We start from the raw sequence: 27,840 nt of genomic DNA, 5'->3' as shown, positions 1-27,840 counted from the left end.
TGTGCAGAGTTCTGTAGGCAAAAATGCTGTAAAAAAGAATTACACCTCGAGGTTTGTCTGTTTCTTGTTTTTGTTTTGCAGTGTTCCTGTGTCATTTTCATGTGTAGGCAAATCCAAATAAGGAGAAATCAAGTGACTTGTCCAAGTGTTGCATGGCACAGAAGGTCCCAGAGAAAGAACCTCAGTTCCTCTGTGTCTGGCATTGTTTTGTTTTTAAGTTGTAAAATGTATGTAGCATAAAATTTACAATTGTAGCCATTTTTAAGTGTACATTTCTGTAGCATTGAGTACATTCATATTGTTGCGCAACCATTACCACCACCCATCTCTAGAACCCTTCACTTTCGCAAACTCAGGCTGCTCCCATTAAACACTAACTGGCCGTTCCTCCTTCCTCCGGCTCCTGGTCATCACTGTTCACTTTTTGTCTCCGTGAACTTGACTTCTCTAGGGACCTGACACAAGTGGGATCATACAGTCTGTGTCCTTCCATGTCCGGCGTGTTTCACTTGCCGTAATGTCCTCAGGGTTCGTCCATGTTGTAGCATGTGTCCGAATTTCCTTTCTTTTCAAGGCTGTGTAATATTTCATTGGGGGTGTGTGCCCTGTTTTGTTTATCCATTCATTCATCCATGGACACGTGGGTTGCTTCCACATTACGCTAGTGGGGATGGAGGCTGTGAGCATGGCTGTGAAGATACCTCTTCAAGACTCTGCTTCTAGTTCTTTTGGGAAGTGACCCTAGTTTCTAGAAAAGTAGGTGGCATATTAGATGATTAAAACAACTCTTTTTATAACATTTTAGAGTTCTGTTTTCAAATTGCTGAATACAGTGTTGATCTAGTGTAACAAATATTTCTGAAATGTGCTTTTCGTTGATTGACTTGAATGTATTTCTTACAACGTTTTACACCAAAACTGTTTCTTGCTAGTTATCTAAATGCAGATAGTGAATCCATAAGGCCCATTCTTGGCATCACATTAGTTTTATGATGATTTATCACATAGCAAGCTGTCAGTCTCCCTGTAATAGATAATGCTCCTGCAGTTTGGAAATTCAAGTTTGGGAAATTATTTTTATTTTCTAAATCTTCAGAAAAAATTTTATTGTTTGAAAACACAACAGCTCTAAAATCTCTTATTTCCCCAAAGCTTACCCAGAAACTAAAGCTTGGAGAAAGGTTGTTCTGTTTTCCAGGGAACGCTGGGAAAATGGCACCTCGTTGAAAAGCAGCTTCCTCTGCCTTTGCTCATAGTGTCTGCCTCCATCTGGAACCATGGTGTCTGTTTATCATTTCGGGCAGGATTATCAGGCTGTTCTTTTAGAACAGGAAGCCCTTCTTAGCACTGGGAGAATACGCTTCGCAGTGACGCCTGTTGGCCACCAGACGGCGGTGTGTCCGCAGATAGCTCCCAGGTTCACCTGGCATTTGCTCCTTGGATGTTTGTGTTGGCACTTCTGGCCTTAGCGGTGCTTCTGACACTTTCGTTTCATTGAAATCTTACCTGGGTTCCAGTATTTCACAGGATGATCTCTTATTAAATGTCATTTAAATGAAACAATTTTTTTTTTTTTTGAGACAGAGTCTTACTCTGTTGCTCAGGCTGGAGTGCAATGGGGTGACCTCGGCTCACTGCATCCTCTGCCTCCTGGTTCAAGTGATTCTCCTGCCTCAGCCTCCCAGGTAGCTGGGATTACAGGCCCCTGCCACCATGCCTGGCTAATTTTCGTATTTGTAGTAGAGATGAGGTTTCACGATGTTGGCCAGGCTGGTCTCGTACTCCTAACCTCAGGTGATCCACCCACCTCAGCCTCCCAAAGTGCTTGGATTACAGGCGTGAACCCTCATGGCTGGCCTAAATTTTTGAAAATTATAAAATGTAATACAGTAGATACATTTGGAGCTTGTTACAGCTCCTTTCACAAGACTGTGTGGAAACAAGCAGTGGCGCTCTCCATCTGATGAAAAGACCAGAGCGGGCCCTCCTCAGGCCTCCTTCCTAGCCGCCTGCCCACGGGTCCCAGCGTTCCTTTGCCTAGCAACTTCTGTCTCCCCAGACCCACCGGCCTTGCTCAGCCCCAACCTCCCTGCCCACGTCCTTACTGCTCCTGTCCTTTGTCACAGCAGCGTGAACCGGCATGGAGCCCTCCTCAGTCCCTCATAGCTGAGTGCTATGATTCACTGAGAATTGCCATAGGGGTCTTGGGACACCACTCGGGACAGGATGGTGCCTGCATGTGGGGCCCAGACCCAGACCCTCAGTGTTCAGCGGAGTTGGCGGGACATAACACAGAATGCCAAGGCTGGGGGTCGAGAGGGCGGAGGCGCTGCACTAGGACCTGAGCTTCACTCACAGGAAATGGTGATGGTATGTCCCGGCTGCCTGCGGCAGGTGCAGGTGGTTGGAGGAGACCCACTTTGCTGGAAACACCCTCTCCCCAGCCCTGGTTCCTCTCCGCCAGAGCTCCATGCTTCCCTCAGCTCAGCTCAGCCCTCACTGCTGTGGGAAGCCTTCTGACAGGTCCCGTGCTGGGGGCTAGGCACAGAAAAGCAGATGCTGCCGTTTCTGGCTATGAGGAGACCAGAGAGGCCGAGGCCAGCAGCCCGGGCTGCACAGTGTGAGCAGGGACAGGAGGTGCCTGGACGGTGTGAGTGGGTGGGCACCCGTGGGGCTTCCTGGGGAGAATGTGCTGAATCTGAGTGCCTGACCTAGGACCTGTGCTCCACAAATAGTTCCCTCACTGAGAAGGTTCCCCCTACCCAGAGGAACTGTCTAGAAAGAAACCTAATTTGAAAGATAACTGACATGACAAGTTCTCAAAGTAGTTTTTAAGTTTTTTCGAGCAACCCATCAACATGTAGACAGGCTGGCAGGGGGATCTCAGCACCTCCTCTCCCGTGTACCTTTTTAGTTGAGTGATTCTCAGAGTATGGGGCTGGGGCGACGGCCTCAGCCTCACCATCACCTGGGAGCTCTTTAGAAATGCGCATTCCCAGGCCCCACCCCAGACCTACTGATCCCCATAGTGTGAGGGTGGATCCCCACGCCTGTTCTAACAAGCCCACCAGGTGATGGGGTGCGTGTTGGAACTACTGTCTCCACTCTTCCTGGCTTGTGAGTTCTCTCTTTAAGAGACTGAGGCAGAGACTAGACACCCTCTTCCCCCAATCCCTACCTTTTGCCTAAGAAATCCCCTACACAGTTCCTCCACTCTTTTCTCCCTGGAGGCAGGGAGGGCCCCCGAGGAAGCCAGGTCTGCAGAGGCCAAGTGTTTGCTCCGGGCACCTGACCAGGGCCCACACTGGACTCAGGTGGCGGCTCTTGGCTGCTCCGTCTGCCCTGTGTTAGCAGCCTTTTCTCTCAGAGGCGTGCAGCGAGAGCCTGCTGTGTGTGTTAGATCTCCGAGAGGTGACTCGCCCTGAAACCCTTCCTGACGATCATCCCAATTAATCAGTCCTCATCCATGTGGGCACCAGATCAAGTGGATTCGGCTTTTAATCCCAATGTGGTGGTTAGACTGCCACTCTGGTGTCCAACCAGGCGTTTGATTAGATCAGTAGTCTCCCTGGAGGATGCAGTTTTCTGGAGTCTGTCTCCAGCAACTTGCCTTGGCAGGCCGTGCGGCCTGGTGTGCGGCTAAGCCCAGGCTATTTTTGTCTTTGCTTTGCAGGAACGAGCTAGAGCGACAGTTTCTTGAATTGCTGCAGTTCAACATCAATGTTCCTTCCAGTGTCTATGCCAAGTATTATTTTGATCTTCGTTCTCTGGCAGAAGCAAACAACCTGAGCTTTCCCTTGGAGCCCCTGAGCAGGGAGAGGGCTCACAAGCTTGAGGTAAGATGCTTTAAAACAGTGTTTCTTGCTGGGCTGCTGCAGATGCATCATCTGAGGGCCAGGGACGCATGGTCATATTGATCATGTCCCCCACTACATGATGTAAAATAAAGGTGAGCAACTAGGACATACAGCTGGGCAGCTCATTATAGTATTTTCTGCCTTTTTTTTTTTTTTTTTTTTTTTTTTTTGAGGCAGAGTCTCACTCTGTGACCCAGGCTGGAGTGCAGTGGCACAATCTCGGCTCACTGCGGCCTCTGCCTCCCGGGTTCAAGTGATTCTCCTGCTTCAACCTCCTGAGTTGCTGGGATTACAGGCATGTGCCACCACTCCCAGCTAATTTTGTATTTTTAGTAGTGACAGGGTTTCAGCATGTTGACCAGGCTGGTCTCGACCTCCTGACCTCAGGTGATCCACCTGCCTTGGCCTCCCAAAGTGCTGGGATTACAGACGTGAGCCACCATGCCCTGCCAACTGCTTCATATTTTTAATAGCCCCTTTAATATCATTTTATACTTAATAAGCATGGAGTCTTATTTTTAGACAGAGTCTTGCTCTGTTGCCCAGGCTGGAGTGCAGTGGCGCCATCTCAGCTCACCACAACCTCTGCCTCCCAGGTTCAAGTGATTCTCCTGCTTCAGCCTCCCAAGTAGCTGGGACTACAGGCGCATGCCACCATGCCCAGATAATTTTTGTATTTACGGAGTTTCACCGTGGTTGGCCAGGCTGGTCTTGAACTCCTGACCTCATGGTCTGCCCGCCTCAGTTCTGTTTTGAAATCAAATATTTTTTAAGACCCTTATCTTTATAGATCGGTTTAAAAAAAATCATAAGCCCCCCTAAAAAGCATTTTCCACAATAAAAGCCCCACAAAAAGGTATTTCCCAGCACGTGCCTTTATAGGAAAAAGCTGCCAGATGATATTAACAATTGGGAATCCAAAAAGGTTTGATTCTGCTTTTGATTTTTTTTTTCAATCTACTTTTTCCATAGCCCAGTTAGAGCTGGGGGCAGAACTATCGGTCTGGGTCTGGTTTTTTCTTCTTCTTTTTTTTGAAATGGAATCTTGTACCATCACCTGGGCTGGAGTGCAGTGGCACACTCTCGGCTCACTGCAGCCTTTGCCTCCCAGGTTCACATGATTCTCCTGCCTCAGCCTCCCGAGTAGCTGGGATTACAGGCGCATGCCACCACGCCTGGCTAATTTTTTGTATTTTTAGTTGAGACATGGTTTCACTTTGTTGGCCAGACTGGTCTCGAACTCCTGACCTCGTGATCCCCCAGCCTTGGATTCCCAAGGTGCTGGGATTATAGGCGCGAGCCACCGTGCCCAGCTGGTCTTGGTCTGGTTTTCGGGCCGTCATTGTTGAGCTGTGTAACTTTGGGTCTCCTCACAGCGTATTTGTATGTGGCTCTTCCTCCTCATATGTTCACCAGGCTCTTCCCACCTGAGCTTTTGGCAGGAGAAGAAGGGGTGGGGTGGTAATTAAGCAGGATCCCTGGAGAGAGACCCCTCCTCCAGAGAGAGTGTGCCCCAGCCTTTCCCCTCTGCACCTTTGTCCCAATCCTGCCTTGGTCTCATCCCACAGAGCCTTTCTGAGTGGTGGAGGCACAATGTCCCCAGCTCATGAGACCCAGAGGCCCTCATGCTGCCCAGGCACTGTCCTTCCCAGACAGGATGTCATCACTCAGTGCAGGGTTGGTGTGGCAGCATGACGGCCTGGCCACACCGTGGGCTAGAGCTGGGAGAAGAGAGCTGTTACAGATAACATGCTTACAAAAGAAAAACATTAAATAAAAATTTAAAAAGTAATATGTTAATCCCAAGAAGTAAACTTAGTAAACCATAGAAAAGACTGGATGCCTAGCACTGGATTAGAAATAAAAATCCAGTGAGAGTTTTAGAACTCGGCCATGCCTCTGTGATTGTGTGCTGGCCTTTATAATGGAAAGCCCACCCCGTCCTCCAGTTCTCATCTATTCGAGGGGACAAATGGAAAAGCCTCCCTCTGCAGGATTTGCTGCAAGGCAAATGTGGTGAAACCTTGGTGAGCACAGATGTGAGATAGAATCCGGCTTTCCCGGAGAGCGTGGCCCCCCTCAGCCTGTGCTGTAGTCCCTGGTCCCCTTCGTGTGCAGCTATGGCTCCAGCGGCTGCTGCAGTGCCAACGAGACAAGCCAGAGCTCCTGGCAGCTCCGCAGCCCTGCAGGGAAGCGGGTCTGTGTTCTCTGCTGAGAATATCTGAGGCTCCGGGTCAGCTGCCCTGAGAGCACAGGCTCAGGTTGGTGGAGTCAGGCTGCTGTTCCCTCTGTTAGATTTCTCCTAGTGCCGAGAAGGAAGAGCTTGCTTGCTTCTGGGGCTGCTGTGCCACGGGCCCTACGGGTTCACCAGGGCAGGAGAAAAGGCCAGTCATGTCCTGACAAGGCTGCTCTTTCTCTTCTCCAAATCAAAACCTTTCCACCACCCAGACCATCCCCTCCAGGGAAAAGCGGGCTCAGCCTTTGCCATCAGCCAGTTCTAGCCATACCCAGCGGCAGCTCTTGGAGAGTCGTCGCCAGGGTACCACGCCCCCCATCCTCGTCAACAAAGTGTGGATTATCTCCACATCTTATGTTTCTGTGATCCATCCACCCTGGGTCCCTCTTTTGGCAACCTCTAGAGGTGACGCAGGTCCTCCATGCTTTTCTGCTGAGTCCCTAGCTGGCGGTCTGCAGCTGTCCTCGCCGCCGGGGGCCAAGCTCTCCTCCCTGCGAGGCTCAGGTCCAAGCGCCCGTGCTTCACGCCAGCCCTGCCGTTCTTGCCCTGCATGTAGGTGAGGACGCCAAGGACTGGAAACAGCGAGCGCGTGGGCAGGGCCAGTCCAACACGCCGAGGTGGCGACAGCGTTGACCCCAGTCGGGCCGCCTGTGGGGCGACGCTGTCGTTATTTCACATTCTGAGAGTCTTCTCAGACTGGGAGCTCTTGGGAAACGAGCGGAGTCTACATTCCCTTCGTGTCTCCCTGCGGCCGGCAGAGAGCTGCGCTGGTGGCCGGAGCCCCGCGGGGCAGGGGCTCTGCGTGTCCGACATGCAGGGCCCTCGGCGCCTGGGACGAGTGAGCCACGGGTCCAGATGTGGCCCGTCCTGACCCCACTGTCTCTCTTGCCCCTCAGGCCATCTCGCGCCTCTGCGAGGACAAGTACAAGGACCTGAGAAGATCCGCGAGGAAGCGCTCAGCCAGTGCGGACAACCTGACTCTGCCCCGGTGGTGCCCGGCCATCATCTCCTAACCGCGGAGGCCCGCCGGAGGCCGCACCATCCCTTAGTTTCTCCTTTAGTTTGAGAAAAGACAGACTTGGGGTGGGTTTGGTTTTTTTTCTTTCCTTTTTTACCGCATAGCTCCGTCGGCTGCCTGGATGAGCGCCCGCGCAGCGAGGCTTGGAGGACGTGTCCGTGCCCTGGAGATCCCCGCTCGCCTCCCCGCTGTCAGCAGCGGCGCTCCCCTCGTGGAGGAAGCGGACTGGAATCCTGGAGGAGGGAATGAAGGGAACGGGAAGGCGCGGAGAGGCAGGAAGATGGTTAAGCGGCCCGGCCCTCTGGCGTCCCCGTGGGGGCGGTGGCTGCGGAGCCGGCTGCACCCGGGGCTGGGCCAGCGTGTCCTGTAAGACTTCTTGCATTCCTGCTGCTGCTTTTTTGCGATGGGGGATTTTTGTTCACTTGTTTTTGCCCTGTTTTGGTTTTGGTCCCACAGAGCAGGGGATGTAGTTTGTACCCACCATGGCGCAGACTTCCAAATAAATAGTACTGGTCATTTCTCTCCGCACTATTTCTGCGCGCTGTCTTCTGAGCTTTCTTCCTCACCAGTGGGCTGTGCTCGTTCCATTTCTGTACACCCTTATTTTATACCGTTTTTCTTCAACAATGGCGAAAGTAACTTGACTGTAGTGCTGAACCAAAAGGACCCCTTTCCCTCCTTACTACTCACCCCAAGAACATTCTAGATCACATGGGTGCTTGTGCCTTCCGATTTTCTTGCATTTGTTTTTTTCCTGGCCTGAAGTTGTCATTACAAAATCAGTCAGACTTTGTGGGCTGAAGGACGCTGTGCAGCGGAGGGTGTCCCCGGAGCCTTCTCCAGAGTGCTGGGCGTGGCCTGAAGCCGAGTGGGAGCCATTTCTTTGTACCCCTGCCTGATTCATTCCTCTCCTTACGAGTCCATTGTTGCAAGCAATATTCTTCTCAATTTTTATATGTTTACTTTAAATCGAAGTTAGTCTATTTGTATAAAATTTTTTAAAAATCTAAAATAAAAAAAAAAAAAAAACAAGGATGGGTTGGGTATTCCAGTGGGAAGATCATTGAAGGAAAAATGTTAACTATTTACTGAGGTATTTTTCACAGAATGATTGAATAAAAAAACAACTTGCATTTTCATTGTGGGTGCTTAGAGAAGTTCTACAAAATTCAAACTGTGAAGGTTTATGCTTCATTAATTATGACCGTACTTTTTCATTTTCTGATGATCCCTGATTTCCTTACGGGCTCAGTAAGAATCTTTTATGTCAAGTAAAATAAAAGAGGTAATGATGGAATATGAAATAGCGAATTTGATCTGAAGTCTGAGAGTGTGCGTCACTTTCATATACGATGCTTTGGGTTTTTGCATATTTTCTTAGGTCTCAGTGACAGGTTTCTGAGTTGTTTCCCTTTTCAAGTCTCTGGGAGGCCAGTGGCAGCAGCAGGTCTGTGTTTCACCTTCTTCCCTTGTGAGCTTGGAAAACTTTGGCATCTTAATTAGTCTTGAATCATACACCTGATCCCCAGACATTGCCTGCTCTCCATGAAACACGATTTGGAAATGGAAGGGACTCAGAAAGTCAAAATCCCAAAAACACCAAGCCAAAAGCGTCAGGTGTTGGTGAAATTTGTGTCAGGTACAAGCATACCTGTTTGGGCCAGAATTATCACAGACTTTCTGACCCAAACTTTCAAAAGCAAGCCAACAGAAGGTAAAATGTTAATTATCTTTCCATTGTAATTGTGATGATCTACTCTGTATGGGTACCAAAATCAGCTTCTCTCTTCAAGTCAGAGTTGAATTTAGAACTTTAAATAGAGGTCTAAAAATGTAGAAAATATCGTTTTATATTCCCTAATCTATATAGCTGAAAAAGGGATGTATTTTCTTAGCTGAATATGAATACCTCTTAAATTAGTTCCTCTCAAGTGAAGTATCTTATTTTACCGATCCATTTCAGGAAAGAGGTTCTGCTGCCTTAATAGCAGAAATTTTATTTTTATCCCTTTTATTTGAATGAGAGATTTGAAAATCAAATTATGTAAATATTTCAGTGCATCTGCTATTATTTTGTGGAGTTTATTAAACTACTTTAAAAAATTGTATAGTCTATTTATTGTATGTATGTACATACAGTCTGATACCTAAAATTTAAAGTGGATTCCATAAAACCTGACTCAGTCTTGTTTAGACTACTGAATACTGTTTTAGCCTCTGCCCTGGACTCTACCTCTGTATAGGAAAAGTTTCCATATTCATTAATTAGTATTGATCTGTATGAATTGGTTATGTTTCTTGCACTAGGGATGTTTAAAACTCTGCTGTAAGTGTAGATTTTAGTTTTACTGGCAGGATGAATCACTTGACACATAGGTAGATACTTGAGGTTCATTTTCTTTTCTTTTTCTACATGATGATGAATAGTTATGTTTTCTTCTCTGATTTGTGCAAAGTTTGCCAAAAGAAAACACACAACCAGTACAGTACCTATTGATAAATCATAGTGACTGTAATTTGTTTGTAAGGCGAATTAATGCTCTACCATTAAAGCTGGATTACTATTGAGGAACACGTTGTCTTAGTGTAGTTTTTGAATGGAGAGGTTTTGTCATTAATGAAGGATGAAGGAAACCACACAATTTGTTGACTTCAGTTTTAGATTTCATTTAAACAACAAAGTCACTGGGACAACAAATACCCTGAAGAATCTTTTTGGTTTGTTTTACTTTTTTTTTTTTTTTTTAACTTAGAAAAAGGGAAAGAAGTCAGGTGTTTAAAACCAAATTGGAGGGCAGATGAGAAATCCTGTCAAGATCAGAACGTGCCTTCATGCACGAGGTGAGGCCAGAGGCGTTGGCACCCATCCTGCCCCTCTTCTGGGCTGGCTCTTTGCCTGCCTTCTCTCGGGCTTGGCCAGAGCATCTCCATCTCAGGTTTCCTTTAAGCTAAGCTGCAAAGCAGAATTTGGAGAGTGAATGATTTTAACTTGTCCTGCTGCTTCCTGGGGCCATATTTTACAGATTTGAAATTTATTTATTTTTGAGACAGAGTCTCTCTCTATTGCCCAGGCTGGAGAGCAGTGGCGTGATCTGGGCTCACTGCAACCTCCGCCTCCAGGGTTCAAGCACTTCTCCTGCCTCAGCTTCCCGAGTAGCTGGGATTACAGGTGCCTGCCACCACACCTGGCTGATTTTTGCAGTTTTAGTAGAGATGGGGTTTCACCGTATTGGCCAGGCTGGCATCAAACTCGACCTCAAGTGATCTGCCCACCTCAGCCTCCCAAAGTACTGGGATTGCAGGTATGAGCCACCGTGCCCAGCCCGGATTTGAAATTTTTAAAAAACATGATTCCTGGTTATTGTAGGTATTTAATAAATGTTAAATAAATACATACATAGAACAAAGTAGTTCCTGCCTTCCTGCTGTATTTTTTGTTATTATATTGAGATAAAATTCAAGAGGTTTATGGATGCTCATTGAACCAGTTCTTTGCAAGGGCAGTGGCAGAAAGTGGTACTAGCCCTGTGTTCTTGATCGACTCACGAAGTATGAGACCTACACCAGCAATTGCGAGGTTGCACAATAGAGACCCAGTAGAACTTGGCCCCTTCATATGGATGCTCTGTTTTGTCTGAAATCATTTTCTCTCCCTGGATGTCACTGGCGTCAGCGTCTTGAGTCTGAAAGACGTTAATCATCTGAAAAGTCAGCCATAATCAGGTCCCACCCTTGTTGAAAAAGTGAAGGAAACAAGATACATGCCCTTGCGCTGAGATTGAAAAACGATACGTAACTTGGGTTTTAGATTTTTTTTTTTTAAACGAGCCTCGCTTTGTCACCCTGCCTGATGTGCAGTGGCACAATTGTAGCTCACTGTAGCCTCGAACTCCTGGGCTGAAGTGATCCTCCTGCCTCAGCCTCCCTAGTCTCAGCCTCCCTGGGATGATGGGCATGTGCCACCATGGCCAGCTAATTAATTTTTAATTTTTTTTTTTTGAGATGAAGTCTTGCTCTTGACACCCAGGCTGGAGTGCAGTGGTGCAATCTCAGCTCACTGCAACCTCCACCTCCCAGGTTCAAGTGATTCTCCTGCCTCAGCCTCCCGAGTAGCTGGAACTATAGTCCCCCCCACCACACCTGGCTCATTTTTGTATTTTTAGTAGAGACGAGGTTTCACCATGTTGGCCAGGGTGGCCTCGAACTCCTGACTTCCAGTGATCCACCTGCCTCTGCCTCCCAAAGTGCTGGGGTTACAGGTGTGAGCCACCACCACGGCCACGCTAGTTTATTTTTAAATTTCCTGTAGAAAGGGGGGGTCTTGCTTCGTTGCCCACGCTGGTCAAACCCTGGCTTCAAGCGCTCCTCTTGCCTCACCCTCCGAGGGTGTTACGTCCTAAGCTGCATGGGCTTCAAGGCAAGGCCTGCAAACAGCCTGATGAAGGTGCTGACTTGCTTATTGAATGCAGTCCCTGCTAGAGCTGCTGCACCCAAGCAGGGCTGGGGGGCTGCCCCGGAGTGTTTGCAGTCGCCATGGTGGGACTGGAGTTTGAGCTTCCAAGTCACGGGCTCCCTGCCTGGTTTTCCTGTTAGCTTTTCTTACTGGGTTTGCATATGTGAAGGGGCTAAAGGTCCTGTCTGTCACTGTCCTCAGCAGTGATAACCTCAAAATGAACTTCTTAATGTGTCAGGTGAGAGACTTTGGCGGCTGCTGTCCGTGTGCACTGTGGCAGGTCTGGGCTGGACACAGCACCCAGGTGAGGATGTCCTGGCAACTGTATCTGTCCTCCCTGGGTCTTTGTGGAAAGAGTTCTGCAGAACCTGTTACAGGAAGAAGTGAACTCAGACATCACGTCTGACTTAGTGATGTTCAGATTCTACAGATCTCCATGGACTTTCCTGTCCCCTTTAAGTGACTTGGTTTCAGTTGGGGGCTTTCCTTTTAAGAATTTTTGTTTATATAAACAAGTTATTTCAAATATGGAATAAAAGAATGGCATTACAAAATATAGTCTGGGATAGAAATATTAAATATAACGAGAATTTATGTATAACGTGTTAACACTGGTATTGATCTGTGTGGTCATGGAACCTTGGGTTTTAATCTCAGACCAAAAAATTATCTTGCTCTGTGACCTTGGACAAATGACTTGACCTCTCTGGGCCTCTCGGTGACCTTGGCTGTGAGGGAGACTTGTTTTCATCTCCTTTGTTTCTCAGCAGTCTGCTCAGCCGTTCAGGCACAGCTGTTGGACGCTTCTCTAGATGTAGCAAGGCTGGGCGTAGTAAAAGCCAGGTGCACGCGTAACGGTGACGGAGCACCCGGGACCGGGGGAAGTCGGTTGTGTTCTCCAGGCCCTCTCCTAGAGGAGGGTGGCTGTGGGTAGAAGCAGCAGGTCTCACGGAACCTGGATGCCCAGTTTACTGCTGCTGTCCCTCCTTGCCCACCTCTTCCCGATACAGCTGAACGCTCAGCGTGGCTCTACTTGGTCGTTCCTGGACTTGGTTTGTGAGTTCTTGTCCACATTGGTGGATCATGGAAATCTCCAAACAGTGGAGATAGGTGTGTGAATTCACCGCCAAGTGCCTCTGTCCTGAAGAGGATGCTGCGTCATCTCTGTGAGCTCCAGCAATGCTTCCTTAGACCTGACTGAAGGTCAGGAAGCCAACCTTGGAAGAGAAGGATTTTGCACTTCCTCCTGTGCAGACAGCAGCACTGGGCTCAGCTCGTGGCAGGGATGACTCTGCAGGGGCAGGACACCCGCCCCCAGGGCCAGGCCTTGGTGCAATGCCGGGGGCATGTGGCCTGGCCGGCCCCATGGCTTTGCTGGATTCCGAGTTGCTTCATCTTTAAAACAAAAGAAATGTGTGACTCTCCAGAGCCTTTCCACTCCTAATATTCCATTACGGTTACGCTGGGTTTTCTAGGAGCAGCCTTGAGACTAATCGTGGTCACCCCTGCGATCTGTGAAAAATAAATACAGAATGTGGAAAGACGGTGAGGCACCCACAGCCCCGAATGCTGGGTAGCTCCTTCCATGATTGTGCCCCATCCTGTGCTGAGCCGCGGCCCCTTACATGTCAGCAAAACCCGAGACAAAATTCCTGCTCTAGAATATTATCTAGAAAACGTGTGTACTTGTTTTGTGCTGATGCAATTCCTTCCTTCAGCAAAGACCGAGCTGGACAATGCCTACTTTGTGTTGGGGATGGATACGGCAGAAACAGATGAGCTCTTGGCTTTCTTGGGGGGTGCTCTAGTGGAGCAGATGGTCAAGTTAGCATGTAAAATGGATCGTGGAGTGTCAGGAGGGAAATTGAGGGGTTATGATAGTAACTAGGAGCTGGCAGCTTGGTGGACATGACCTTTTGACTGGACGTCTCCGTGGCAGAGATGGGGAGAAGGGCAGATGGTGGGAGATCAGCCCAGGCCCCGCAGGCATTGGTGAGAAACACAGATTTGAAGACCAGTGGGAAGCTGCCGCAGAGTTGAGTTAGACTGCGCCGCGCCAGGCGTGGTTCTGGTGCTCAGGGAGAGGGTGTGACAGGCAGCACGGTTCCCGCCTCGACGGCCACAGGCTGCAGAGAAGGGCTACATCCACTTCATCGGTTACACGTAGGAGAAGAAAGACCAGCACTGTCACAGGACAGCTCTTGCCACACCTCTGGGATGAACCATCGGTAAGTTGTTACAGATGATGTGTTCCTGAGGCTGGTCCAAACCCCAAGTACCCACCATCTGCCTGCATCAGACGCCGTGGGACTGAGTCAGGACAAAAACCTGGGCCCCTGCTCTCAAAAGCCGTGTTTGGGCTGGGTCAATGAAAACAGACACATTTTCATCCTAAACACATTGTCATCCTAAACACATTGTCATCCTAGCATGGGCATGCGGTGGAATCTCTGCGCCTGTCTTTGGTAATAACAACGTAGAGAAAGTGGTTCTTGAACATCATTTCCTCCTGCAGGCACGCATGAGTTATATAGTCATTTATCTCATGTTCAGTATTTTTTTTTTAGCACCTTGAAGCTAATGTGAGTGCTACGAAGAAAATCTAGGAGAAACAGCTGGAAAATTATGAGAATTCAGTCAGATTATAGTTACAAGATCCGTGCGTAAAAATGGACAGTTTTCTAATTTGCCAGCAGTACCCAATTAGAGAATATAACAGAGAGAAGATGCCTTTCAAAATAGCAAAAAATTGTTGCTGTTTTGCTGCATATGCCTGTAGTCTCAGCTACTCGGGAGGCTGAGGCAGGAGGATCACTTGAGCCCGGGAGCTCGGGACTGCAAAAGGCTGTGAAGGCGTCACTGCACTCCAGCCTGGGTGACAGAGCAAGACCTTGTCTCCTAAGAAAAAACAACAAAATAGCAACAAATTATATCCAAGAACAAACACATTTATCAAATGTTTATAGTGCGTCCTGCACGGTTTAAGCACTCAGCCTTTGTTAATTCATTGAATCCCCATAACAATTTCATGAGGGCGCTTATTAGGCTTGGAGAGGTGAAAATCTGGTCAGTAAGTGGTAGAACCAGAAAGCCTGATTCCAGAGTTTTTTTTATTTGTTTTTTGTTTTTTAGAGGCAGGATCTCACCATGTTGCCCAGGCTGGTCTTGAACTCCTGGACTCGAGCGATCCTCCTGCCTCGGTCTCCCAAAAGCCTGGGATTACAGGTGTGAGCCGCCGCACTTGGCCCCATCCAGAACGTATTTGTCATCACTATGCTATGTGGTCTTTCACTGCCACTGATTAGGGGGAAACCCATCCAGAAACATGCCACGCTGGACTGAGTAGTATCCTCTGAAAATTCATGCCAACCTGAAATGTACAGATATGACCTTATTTGGAAATAAGGTCTTTGCAGGTGTAATTAGTTAAGAGGAGGTCCTATTGGTGGGCCTAAATCCCACGATCGGTGTCCTCCATAAGAGAGGGCAGTGAGCAGACACAGGGACGACACGCTGTGGAGGTGAAGGCAGAGGTTTGAATGATGTGGTCACAAGCCAAGGACGCCAAGGTTGGCCAGCACTAGCAGAAGCCAGAAGAGGCCAGGAAGAATCCTTCTCTGGAGCTTCCAGAGCACATGGCCCTGCGAGCACCTTGATTTCAGACTCCCAGCCTCCAAAACAGCGACAGTAAACTTCCGTTGTTGGGAACCATCCAGTGTGCGGAAATTTGCTATTTCCAGCCCTAGGGAACTGGCACGGGTGTAGTTCCTGAATAAAATGCCAATCTTTGTCGGCAGTCATCACGGAAGACCTGAACGAAAGAGACATGCCATGTTCCTGAGTGGGAAGTCGCAGGGCCAACACGTCACGTCTCTCGTTCCCACTCTCCCTTTTGTCCGTGTGCTCTAAGTACACCGAGTTCTGTCCCGATTCAGGACCTTTCTCTGTGCTGCTGTTTCTGCCTGCCATGCGCCCCCCTGGACACCTGCACTGCACATCTTCTCACTCAGACATCTGCTTCGATGCCATGTCCTCCCCCGGGGAAGGGATCCTCCTTGTTGCTCTTGTACTGCCCATCTGTAAGCCTCACCTGCCCCTCCTCACTGTCTGCTGTATTTCTTGTTCACTTGATTATTGTCGGGTGTGGCATTTTTCTAGGAACAAAGCATTGGTCTCATATTTGGAGGTACTTCCAATTTTCAAAGCTTTCTTCTGCAACTCCCTGATGTAGGTAGAACAGATGTTACATTCCCATCGCTTTTCAGGAGGGCTGAAGTGCAGAAAGGCTAAGTGACTTGGCAAGGTCGCATCATCAGCAACCAAACAGGACTTGCAGTTAATCTACAGCTGCCCCCGGAAGCACAGAGCGTGCAAGCCCTCAGGCCCCTAGATGCTGACTCAGGAGGCAGGAGCCTTGTATGACTCATCCCCTGCTGAACCCCAGGACTCAATACATGCCAGGCCCTGTGCAGTGGGTGAGTGGAGGGGTGACACCCAGGCCCAGAAGATCAGGACAGAAGTCGAGCCATGGTCCAAAAGCCTTGAGCAAAGGGAGCAAAGCTTTGTGTAGAAATGTTGACGAAGTGACTCTTGAGTATCATTTCTTCCTGCAGGCACTCATGGGTTCTATAGTCATTTATCTCGTGTTCAGCATTAAATCGCTAATGCGATTGCTACCAGGAAAACCTAGGAGAAACAACCAGAAAACTATCGGAACGCATCACACCCGTGAGAATGGCGTGCAGAACAGGGGCTCCCAGTGCACTGCAGCCGCCAAGGTGAATTATCACAGCAATTCTAGAAGACAACAGGGAGCCTCCTGAAACGAAACATAGAGCTGCCATATGGTCCAGCAATCCCACTTCTGGTTGTGTATCCAGAGGAATCGAGGATATACAGGAATCTCCAGTGCGCTGGAGACAGCTGCATTCCCGCATCATTAAAGCACCGTTCACAATCGCCCAGACAGGGAGGCAACCTAGGCGTCCATCACTCTGTGAAATAAGCCAGGCACAGAAACAAACAGCCAGTCATTTCACTTACATGTGGAATCTAAAAAAAGCAGAACTCGAGTAGAGAGTAGAGTGATGATTCCCAGAGGACAGGAAAGGAGGATGATGGACAAAGGGGAGCGCGTCACCAGTGGGTACAGGATTTCAGTTAGGAAGAGATCTACTGATCCACGGCACGGACAGCTACCACAACTCCATTGTATATTCCAACACTGTAGATTTCAGTGGTTTCCACCACACACAAAAACAAAATGTGAAGTGATGGATTTGTTCAATCGTTTGCTGTGGCCATTCCACAATGTAAAACAGGAATCAGAACATACCATACCCCGTAAATATATACAATTGTTTGTCAATTACAAATAAGAAGTCGAGCTATGAGGCGGCTTCAGGAAACACGCAGGGCTTGAGCTGGGTGTGTTGTAGAATCTGGATACGTAGAAAGGAAAGGAAGTCCAGCAGGAAGCGCGTGAACCAAGAGCTGGGAGTGCACCCCCTGCAGAGCTGAGGGCAGTGCTGAGGGTACAGATGTGAGGGCAGTGCTGAGGGCAGTGCTGAGGGTAGACATGTGAGTCACAAATACGGGACACTGGCAGCCAATGAAGGGACTGTGAACAGTGTCATTCAGTCCCCAAATATGTGCCTTAAACCTAACATTTTCCCAGAAACACAGTACTGATCTTATATTTTGAGGTACTTCCAATTTTCAAAGCTTTCTTCTTCATCTCCCCTGTGACCCCCTCATGTAGGTAGGATAGGCGTTCTATCCCCATCGCTTTTCAGATAGAGCTGAAGTGCAGAAAGGCTAAGTGACTTGGCAAAGGTCACATCATCAGCAACCAAACAGGACTTGCTGTTAATCTGCAGCTGCCTCTACCCCACAGAGGGTGGCAGGTCACACCTGTCACATGAACCTCCATGCCCGTCGTCTTTGGAGAAGAGACAGCTGCAACCTTTCAGCTTAAAAAAGTACTTAGCAAATAATGCACCTATAAGCAAGAATGCTGTCTGGGGGTCCTGCTATTTTTATGGCTGCTGGGTATAGAATCCACACAGATGGAAAGTCTGGCTGGTTAATGGCATTGTGCAGAAATCTACGAGTTACTATTTCAGAATGGCCCCCTGGCCCCCAAGTGACGTCCCCTTCCCATCAGGTCTTGGCTTAAGAGCTTCAGAGAATCTGGAAATCCATGGATGTCATGCAGAGTCACCACCTGTCCCCTCTCTGAGGCTGTGGCCCTACTTTAGCAGGTGTGGTTCTGCCGGGCTGCAGTTTTATTTTTCTGAGCTTACAGTTTCTCATTTTGAGGTTCGAAGTGCTTTTTCCAGCTCAAAACCTGCCCAGCCTGTGACTTTCATTGAACGCCTCAGTATGGATTTCCTTGTTGTTCATATCTTATCTCAAAAGCTGTGTCTTCACTGGCCTTTTCTGGGCGGCTCACCTAAAGCAGCAGCAGTCCCTCTGTCCCACCCCATCGCTCACTCTCAGCCCTCCTGATTGCATTTCTTGGGCAACATGTCATTATCTGGTGGCATCTGCCTCCTCCTAACAATCCAAGTTGTGTGCCTCTCGTCAACGGCAGAGCCTTCCCATCTGGAGCAGACCGCTGACTTCCTTGCTTGCTAAGCAGGGGACAGTCTCTGAGCAAAAGGGAGAGCTGATCTCACACAGGGCCTTAGAAAGCACGAAGTTCAGGGATTTCAGTGCCCGGAGCACTTAGGGGTTGGTTGGCATTTGCCTGCATCAGCGTAGTCACTTCTTGCGGATTACCTGGCCCTGGCTACCGATGTGCAGTCCTTGTTGAGCAAGAAGAATGGGTTTTAAACTGGTTCTGATGGTCACTTGTTGCTATGGCCAAATAGCAACCAGCCCTTCCTCGGAGGATAGAAGCTTCGTGTCCCTGGAGCTCTGTAAGAGTGCATATGCTCCGCTAAATCAAGGATCATCTGTCTTAACTCATCCCTGCATACGTGAGCTTAGAAAAATCCCCATACTGGATAAGTGAATAAAACAACCTAATGGGCCTGGCACGGTGGCTCACTCCTGTAATCCCAGCACTTTGGGAGGCTGAGGTGGGCGGATCACTTGAGGTCAGGAGTTCGAGACCAGCCTGGCCAACATGGTGAAACCCTGTCTCTACTAAAAATACAAAAAATAGCCAGCCGCAGTGGTGGGTGCCTGTAGTCCCAGCTACTTGGGAAACTGAGGCAGGAGAATGGCTTGAACCTGGGAGGCAGAGGTTGCAGTGAGCTGAGATTGCACCATTGCCCTCCAGCCTGGGAGACAGAGCAAGACTCGATCTCAAAACAAACAAACAAACAAAACAAATGGAGAACTGGCCCCAGCTTCTCCTTGCTGGATGGGGCTGTGAGACCTTAACTTGGACGGACTGAACAAAGGTAAAAGAAGGATGTCACTCTGCCCATTGCAGAGGGCAGAAGTGGAGCCAGGAATCAGCAAAAGCTTCTGCAACGTGGATTTCCGCTCAGTATAAGGAAGACCCTTTAAGAGTTACATTCTGCGGAGGTGGAAATGGCCAGGGGCCGCCTTCTCATGGTGCTGACTTGTGGTTATCATTGTGCACTTCCGGCAGCACGGACCTGTCTTACAATGAACTCTTCCATGGACCCGCCGCATATCCAGGTCAGAGTCACGTGGATCTGTGTCTGTGGAAGAAATTGTGGAGAGCCCATTTCCAGCCGCGTAGGTGTGTTCCCTAAGATGCCCCGACCAGACTTTACAGCTCTCAGAAACAAGTGCAAGAACCACTCCTTACATTATTAGAAACTCCTCCCATTATTCTGTGCAGTGGGGTCTGCATTTCCCACTTTTCAGCTGAGAGGACGCAGGGAAGAGAAAGTAACTTGAGGGTGGCAGAGTCAGGATTAGAACCCACGCCGTTCTGATTCTGAAGCCACGCTCACAATCAGGCTACCCTATCACCTCCCAGTGGGGTAAACGAGCCGGTCCATTGTCAAAAAGAAGTCTGTGGGAGAAAGAACAAACTCCATGTGATTTCTTAGATTTTCAGAGTCTATCTGTTGCTTCCGTAGAAATCTTAGTGACTTATTTATTGATGACAGAGATGAATCAAGAATATATTGCTTTAGAGGTGGCGGATCACCTGAAGTCAGGAGTTCAAGACCAGCCTGGCCAACATGGTGAAATCCCGTCTCTACTAAAAATACAAAAGTTAGCATGGCACAGTGGCAGGCACCTGTAATCCCAGCTACCAGGGAGGCTGAGGCAGGAGAATGGCTTGAACCCGGGAGGCAGAGGCTGCAGTGAGCTGAGACCACACCACTGCACTCCAGCCTGGGCGACAGAGTGAGACTCTGTCTCAAAAAGAAAAAAGAAAATACTGCTTTAAAAAAATCTTGTGAGTGCAAATTCATTGCTTGAAAGGAACTGAGGATGCATAAAAGCATTTTCCCACCCACAGCCCCATTGGGTGTCCAGTTTGTTAATCCACAGTGCCTTCTTCGTCCTTAACTTCATGCTCCAATCATTGGGGACTTTGAAAGGCCCACCGGTTGTAGTGGACGAGGCATTTGGCACATGAAATTGTACATTTATGGGTGCTTGAGGGTTTTTGTTGTCATGTTTGTTTGTTGAGACAGGGTCTGTCTCTGTCACCCAGGCTGGACAGCAGGGCTCACTACAGCCCCGACTTCCCGGGCTGGAGCCATCCCCTCTCCCCAGAACCCAAAATAGCTGGGACCACAGGCCTGCGCCGCCACGCCTGGCTAATGTTTTTGAATTTTGGTAGAGACAGGGTCTTGCTATGTTGGAGGCTGGCCTTGAACTCCTGAGCTCAAGCGATCCTCCCACCTCAGCCTCCCAAAGTGCTGGGACTGCAGGCATGAGCCACCGTGCCTGGCTGGTGCTGGAAGTTTTTAGATCCAATTACAGCATTTTATCTTTTCACTCACCAGTCAACAGCAGAAATTGCTCACAAGAAAGCGTACTGAAGTCCCTCGTTTTATTATCTGTGCTACAGGACCTTTACTTTTGCAAAATGCTTGACTTCTCCCTTCCTGAAACTTTCGTAATGCTGTAATTGTGTCACAAATATAAGCTCCAAGGACTTTGCTACAAGAGAAAAAACATTTAATGTGAACAAGGTAAGGCAGGCTCTAAATCCCCCACACACCATTTTCATTTCCCCGGCCTGTTCTTTTTTCTTCTTTGTTATTATTATTATTATTTTTTATAAAAATGGGGTTTCTCCATGGTGGCCAGGCTGGTCTTGAACTCCTGACCTCAGGTGACCCACCCACCTCGGCCTCCCAAAGTGCTAGGATTACAGGCGTGAGCCACCGCGCCCGGCCTTCCTCGGCCTGTTCTTTCTGCGTTACAGAAAACGCAGATTTGCCGCACGGGAAACACACACCCACGGTACCCAGTCAGCCTCACCCAGCGCAGCGCCCACCTCACTCTGCTACTTTCCGCGATCGGAGACGGCCTTTTCCCCTGGACGTGGATGATCAATCTCTTTGAACCAGATCCTGGGGAAATCTGAACGCCTGCAGCTGCTGAAATCCCTCTGAGTTTGTGAATCACATATGCATGTGCCTTCGCATCTTGCTCTCTGTGTACTCTGCTATAAAAGTAAGAAGCGCTTCGGTATGAAACGCCACGAGGACGTCTTTCCCAGCCACATTCTCCCCGCGTAGGAGCTTGTCAGAGTGGACTAAGCAAGCTGCATCGCCGGCCGGCCGGGCACCCCGATGGAAGCGTTCTGGCAATCAGGCCCGTGAGCGGGAAAACGTCCTGAAATAACCAGAGCAGCTGCGCAGAGCGCGGGACTGTCCCGCGCTGCAGTTTATGGTTTAGAGCCCAAGCCCCAGGCGGGGCGCTCAGGACCCACAGTCCTTGGTGGCTGGGGGAGACGGTAGAACGGGGCAGAGGAGGGCGCTTTACCAGAAGAACGCACTCATTTTTGAGGGTCAGCTCGCTGTGCGTTCGGGAGGTCTGAACCATTCCAGCCCTCTGGCTTTTCCTGGAGGAGGCCAGTCCAGGCAAACCATTGCCACCCACCAAGCGTGGCTTTTCACCCAACCCCAGGAGGGCCAGCCTGAAGACGGCATTGCTCCAGCTTCCTGTGGCCAGCGCTGGCAGAAAGGCCGTGATGACGAGCAGGTGCAGCAGCCCGCTTGCTGCCGTCCTGCTTCTTTGGAAAGGACTTGAATAGCTGAGGGTGCAAACAGGACAGCCGCATTTGGAGAGGGAGGTGGAAGAGGATGGAGGGGAGGAGGTGGGGTGTGGGAAGGATACGTTGTGGTAGGTTAGGTGAGTGGACGTCTCCACTTCAACAGGACCTTCCAGAAAAGGGCTGGTGCCTCGTGCTGAAATCGGGGTCCCGTGTGCATCTGGAAGGAGGCGTTTGGTGTGAGCCCGTGATGCAAGTGGTAGAGATGGGAGCTGGCTGTTGAGGAACCACGAAATGCCTCCAGTGGGCAGGTCATTAAACAATGTTTCTTTGTCCCCAGCTCAGGTCCGCCTCACATCCCGCCCTCACAGACACCTCTACTTGACAGAGGCCACCCTCCTTCCCTCTCCCCAGCCCTGTGTCCCCCACCTGTCCCTTCTCAATGACGGGCACCCCGTCTGCCCGGGTGCCTGGGCGGGGAGGCTTCCTCCCCTCGGGTTCTCTCCACCCTCACGCACGCCCATCGCGCTGGACTTGGCCTCCTCAGAACCCTCGGGTTCCATCCCTGGCAGCCTGGGGGGCACTCACCTCCACCACTGCCGCCTTCTGACTCCTCCTCACAGGGTGTAGCGGGTGATGCCATCTTCGTCAAATGCAGATCTGATTGTGTCACCTCCAGCGGAGACCTTCTGTGACTTTCCATTGTCGATCGGGTAGAACGCATATGGTCCCAGGACCACACAGGAGCCTGCTTCCACCCTCTCCTTGCTCTCCCCCGACACTGCGCCCTGCTGCACTACTGACCTGCAGGTACCTTCCCGCATCCCACTCCACATGGTGACCCCTGGGCAGAGGCTTGGCCCTGTAGTAATATCCCTGGTGCCAAGCACCATGCCTGCGTGTGCCACACACTGAATTAAAACTAGCAGCTTAATAAAATTTGAACACGCAAACACGTCACATTGTTGGAAACAGATGCTCGGTACCACAAAGAAAAATCAGCACTGAGACAAAGGCTCTCTCAGCCACGCAATTTTTACTTCCTGGACTGCAGGAAGGGTACCCTGACTAGCCATCTTGCTGTGACAGTACAATGAACAAAGGAAAGCAGACACATTTATCCCTTATGCATTTGGGGTCGTCCTTTCTGCTGTGTCTGATCTCCGCTGGCTGGAGCCAGATCTCACAATTTAAACTAAAACCCGATTGGCTAACAACTTAAAACTTGTCTGAATAGGTAAAAGCAATGGAGAGCTGGGACATGCCTGTGAGCACGTCCAGCACAGATATCTTGGTTACAAGGATCTAGAGTGTACTACATGCCTGTAAGCATGAAATGTCTCACAGCTACATAGGATAGGGCTTAGCAAGGAGTTATGGGCACACAGGATTTATTCTTCAACAAGAAAGGAAACTTTAGAGAGGAACTTTTTATTTCCCACACTCATGCTCTGGTCGCAGACATACTGTGAAGACATCTCGCCTAAAAAGGTCGCATTTTGACTCTTCATCACGAGTCAGTGGCCACACGAGATTGGAAGTGGCTGAGCGGAAGGCGGTCTCCAGGAACACCCAGCGCCCATCCCTGCGCCCTGGGAACACAGGTGGGTCTTTGCGGGTGTATTTCCACAGGTGGGTCTTTGGCTGATGTATTTCCACCCCTGGAAATATATCAGCTTTTCTCCACACAATGCCTCCCCTGATTTCACAGTATCACTCACTTGGCTATTTACCATACACACACACACACACAATCTCACACACACATTCTCACACACACACACATACACTCACACACATTCACACACACACAATCACACACTCGTGCACACACACACAATCACACACAATACACACTTGTGCCTATGTGTGCATGTGCACGTGTGTGTGAGTGCACGAGTGTGTGTATATGTGTGAGTGTGAGATTGTGTGTGATTGTGTGTATGTGTGTGTGAGATTGTGTGTGTGCGTGTGAGTTTGAGTGATTGTGTGTGAATGTGTGTGCATGTGTGACTGTGCGATTGTGTGTGAATGTGTGTGATTGTGTGTGTGATTGTGTGTGAATGTGTGTGTGCACGTGTGTGTGATTGTGTGTGTGTGAGATTGTGTTTGTGCGTGTGAGTGTATGATTGTGTGTGTGTGTGTGAGTGTATGTGTGTGTGTGTGAGAGTGTGTGTGTGAGATGGTAAGTAGCCGAGTGACTGATACTGTGAAGTCAGGGGAGGCATTGTGTGGAGAAAAGCTGATGTATTTCCAGGGGCGGAAATTCATCAGCCAACCGACTTCAAGGGAAATGACGGTCCTGAGAAACGGGGCTGGAAGTGCTTCATTGCAGGCTGAGCTGGGCCCTGGTGCTGCGTAAAGAGACGGAAGGGTGGGGTGTGGAGAACTGAGACTGAAGGTGAAGGGTGTGAGCACCCTGCGGAAGTTCTGCATTGGACGAACACCCAAAGACTCAGGGAGTGGGCATCCAAGTAGCTTGGAGCTAAGCTGGACTTATTTCTCCTTCCTTTGTGCAAAGTCGTTCAAAAATAGCTTTGATCTAAGCTCTCAGGCGCCGCAGGCACACACAAGCATTTGCTCTCAGCCTGGGCGTGTGGGGTGGTGACAGCAAAGACACCTGCCCTCTAGAACAGCCTGGAAACAGCTGGCAGAGAAGTGACAGCCTGCAGCTCACCCCAGCCTCCGTGGGTTCACCTTCCCCGTGCTGTGCGCTCGCCCTCCCTCCGTCCCTTTCCCTCTCGCTCTCTGTCACACATGCCCTCCCACACCCCTATGTAAAATGCCTGTACCCCAAGAGATGAGAATTAGGGTGTTCGCTGCACTGGCAGTTCTGCTTCTGATCTGAGTGTCCAGGGTCAGGTTTCCGTGGCCACCGTAAATATTGCTTGAATTGCACACAATTTCCCCCCATCAGAGGCCTCTGTACCTCCAGAGGACTCTACAGAAAACACCCTCTGGAAGTATGAGCCTCCTGCTTGTGCCTATGTGTGTGTGTATGCGCATGAGTGTGAGTGCATGAGTGTGTGTGTATGTGTATATGTGTGTTAGTGTGAGATTGTGTGCGTGTGTAAGAGTGTGTGTGTGATTGTGTGCGTGTGTGTGTGTGTGTGTGTGTGTGAGTGTGTGATTGTGTGCGTGTGTATGGTCAGCTCTGGGTTAAATGGAAAGACCACTGTCCTGGAAGAGGCGGCTGTGAGCCCAGAGTGGCAGTCAGGGAGCGGAAGGGGGCAAGGCTTCCGTGAAAGAGATGGAGCCCAGCAGTGTGACCCGGTGGGCGGGGCCCCCTGAGGTCACAAGACCATCCTTAGTTAGGGCTCCACCCCATGGGAGGCAGCGGCCCAGCCTGGCTCTGGGTGCGTCCTCAGTGTGAGCACGTGGCTCAGGAAACACACCCCGCCCTGCAGGTCTCACCTGGCTCCTGTATCTGCTAACAGCCCCATCCTTAGCTCAGAATCAGTGAGTGCTACCTTTTTTCTTTCCATTTTTTTTCTTTTTTAGAGATGAGGTCTCCTTCTGTTGCCCAGACTGGAGTGCAGTGGCTTGGTCATCACTCACTGCAGCCTCGAACCTCTGGGCTCAAGCAACCCTCCTGCCTCCGCCTCCTGAGTAGCTGGAGTACAGGCATGTGCATGTACAACCATGCCCAGCTAACTTGTTTTTCTGTTTTCATAGAGATGGGGGTCTTGCTATATTGCCCAGGCTGGTCTTGAACTCCAGGCTCCAGCGATCCTCCTGCTTCCGCCTCCCAAGTTGCTGTTCACTCCTTCTGAGCTGCCCCCACTTATGCTAAGGAAAATGGTGGATGGAGCTGGAAACCCAGGAACAGAAACCGACCTCCTGTGGGGACTGAAAGGAATTCTGACCCGAAACGGTCCTTTTCTCCTCTCAGCTCCAAAGACAGGAAGCACACCTGCGTAGCTACTGTCAGAAGCTCAGGCATATCCTGTCCCTGGTCCCTTAAATAATGGCTCCCGTTGGCCACAATGAGAGACCTTTGGAGATCTTCAGCCCTTGGTCTGCCTCGGTATCCAATTTAACAGAAAAGACTGAGAAACACAAAAGGACTGCTTTTAGAGTTTGGTTGTTCCTGAGAAACGGTAGAAAATCCTTGCAATTTCCACTGTGTTTCAGTTCATTGCTAAGGCTTTTTATCGAATAAGGGCTTAAAAAAAAAACCAACCAACTGGGCCGAAACCAAACAGAGATAAACAAAAGCACATTTAAGTTCAGCCCATCTGTCTTTTGTCAGAAAAAGACCTTCTGTTTTTGATCATTCTGGCAACAGTGTAGGTTTTGTTTTTTAACAGCTAAGGAAGAAGTTAGAAATAGAAGAACTCCACACCTGTTGCTTTTACGATCAATTATTTGTTGATATCATAAACTGCACAGAGGAGGGCATTTTGCTGCAGAAGCTAACGGGGATACACCACAGCAGCTGTGTTATCAGCCCAGCTTGAATACTTCATGTTTGTTGTTGTTGCTGTTTTTTGGTTTTCAGTTTGTTGTTTGAGGCAGTCTTGCTGTGTCACCCAGGCTGGGATGCAATGATATAATCTTGGCTCACTGCAGCCTCGACCTCCTGGGCTCAAGTGATCCTCCCACCTCAGCCTCCTGAGTACCTGGGATGGCAACCATGTACCACCATACCAGCTGATTTTTTTTATTTGTATTTTTCGTAGAGACAGAGCTTTGCCATGTTGCAGAGGCTGGTGTCAAACTCCGGGGCTCAAGTGAGCCTCCAGCCTCAGCCTCCCAAAGGGCTGGGATTAAAGCTATGAGCCACCGCGCCTGGCCCAGCTTTAGAAACAGGTCACCCTTTGGACTCTCCAGCACTCTACACCGACTTTCACTCCAATGCCAAAATTCGCTGCTTCCTTTGCGAACTCTGTATTTGTTTTAGTCATTAAGTTAAAATATTTTCACAATCACAGGAGGCCAGCAGGTTTTGATTTGCAATCTGAGAAGACGGGATTCTTTATAAAGAAATGGATAGCACAGTACCATCACTGCAGGCGGTGTGGCGAGGGGTGTCATCCTCTATGCTTCACGGCATCTCTCAGAGGCAGGGGTGTAATGCCTGCATTGTGAGAGGAATTTCAGTTATGGGGGAGAATTAGGTGTTGAATTTCCAAAACATTTCCACACCTGTGAAGGTTGAGAGCCTCGTTTATTTATTGAAAAACAGAAGGCAGGCTGGGTGTGGTGGCTCATGCTTGTAATCCCAGCACTTTGGGAGGCTGAGGCAGGAGGACTGCTTGAGCCCAGGAGTTTGAGACCAGCTTGGGCAACATAGTAAGACCCCATTTCTACATAAATTTTAAGAATTAGCCAGGCATGGTGGCACATGCCTATGGTTCCAGCTACTCAGGAGGCTGAGGCAAGAGGATTGCTTGAGCCCAAGGGACTGGGGCTGCAGTGAGCCACGGTTAGCCATGGCACTCCAGCCTGGGTGACAGAGCAAGACCCTGCCTCAAAAAAAAAAAATAATTGAAAAATGGGAGGTAATAAGCAGTGTGGCATGGGAGGTTAACAAAATAATAAAACAAAACAACCTTCGTCACGGAGAAAAACATATTTTACTCTTACTAGTAACTGTCTGATAAAGATTTCTTATCACAAGCATGGTGTTCCTTGCAAACGGGAGAAAACGCAATGAATGAAAACAGAAATATTTTGGTCTCTTTTTCTGATCCATGTCTCAATGCTCACAGCATTTCTGGGGAGCCACAGGGCTGGAAGTAGAGCCTTATTCTTTTGTAAAACTTAAGTCATGGAGAGTTAAAATTCCAGTTCATTTTCCATGTCTGTTCTTTGTCCTAGTTCATTCGGGCTGCTATTAAATAAATACCAGGAACTGGGTGACTTGTAAGCAACAGAAATTTACTTCTCACAGTTCTGGAGGCTGGGAAGTCCAAGGTCAAGGCATTAGCAGAGTTGGTGTCTGGTGAGGGTGCTTCACAGTTCATAGACCAGCACCTTCTTGCTATGTCCTCATGAGGTAGAAGAGGTGGAGCAGCTCTCCAGGTCTCCTTTGATAAGGGCACCAATCCCATTCCTAAGGGCCCCACCCTTATGACCTGATCACCTCCCAAAGTGCCCCCCCTTCTC

General features: G+C 49.3%; 1 protein-coding gene across 7 annotated transcripts in view; it reads left to right on the top strand.

Annotated features, from left to right (window-relative positions):
- CCNY (cyclin Y) overlaps positions 1–9,683 on the top strand; it is a 266,513-nt gene extending 256,830 nt beyond the window's left edge. For all 7 annotated transcript variants that reach the window (XM_032259779.1, XM_032259778.1, XM_032259782.1 and 4 more), the window contains 2 exons: positions 3,674–3,836; positions 6,990–9,683. In XM_032259779.1, the coding sequence (XP_032115670.1) occupies positions 3,674–3,836; positions 6,990–7,106 (280 nt within the window). In that variant the 3' untranslated portion in view covers positions 7,107–9,683. The remainder of the gene's footprint in view (positions 1–3,673; positions 3,837–6,989) is intronic.
- The last annotated feature ends 18,157 nt before the right edge of the window (positions 9,684–27,840 follow it).

The sequence above is a fragment of the Sapajus apella genome, unplaced genomic scaffold (assembly GCF_009761245.1).
Source record: "Sapajus apella isolate SASKATOON/1434 unplaced genomic scaffold, GSC_monkey_1.0 scaffold111, whole genome shotgun sequence".
Taxonomy (NCBI): domain Eukaryota; kingdom Metazoa; phylum Chordata; class Mammalia; order Primates; family Cebidae; genus Sapajus; species Sapajus apella.
The sequence above is the reverse complement of the archived record's forward strand: the minus strand, read 5'-3'. Positions and strand labels throughout refer to the sequence as shown.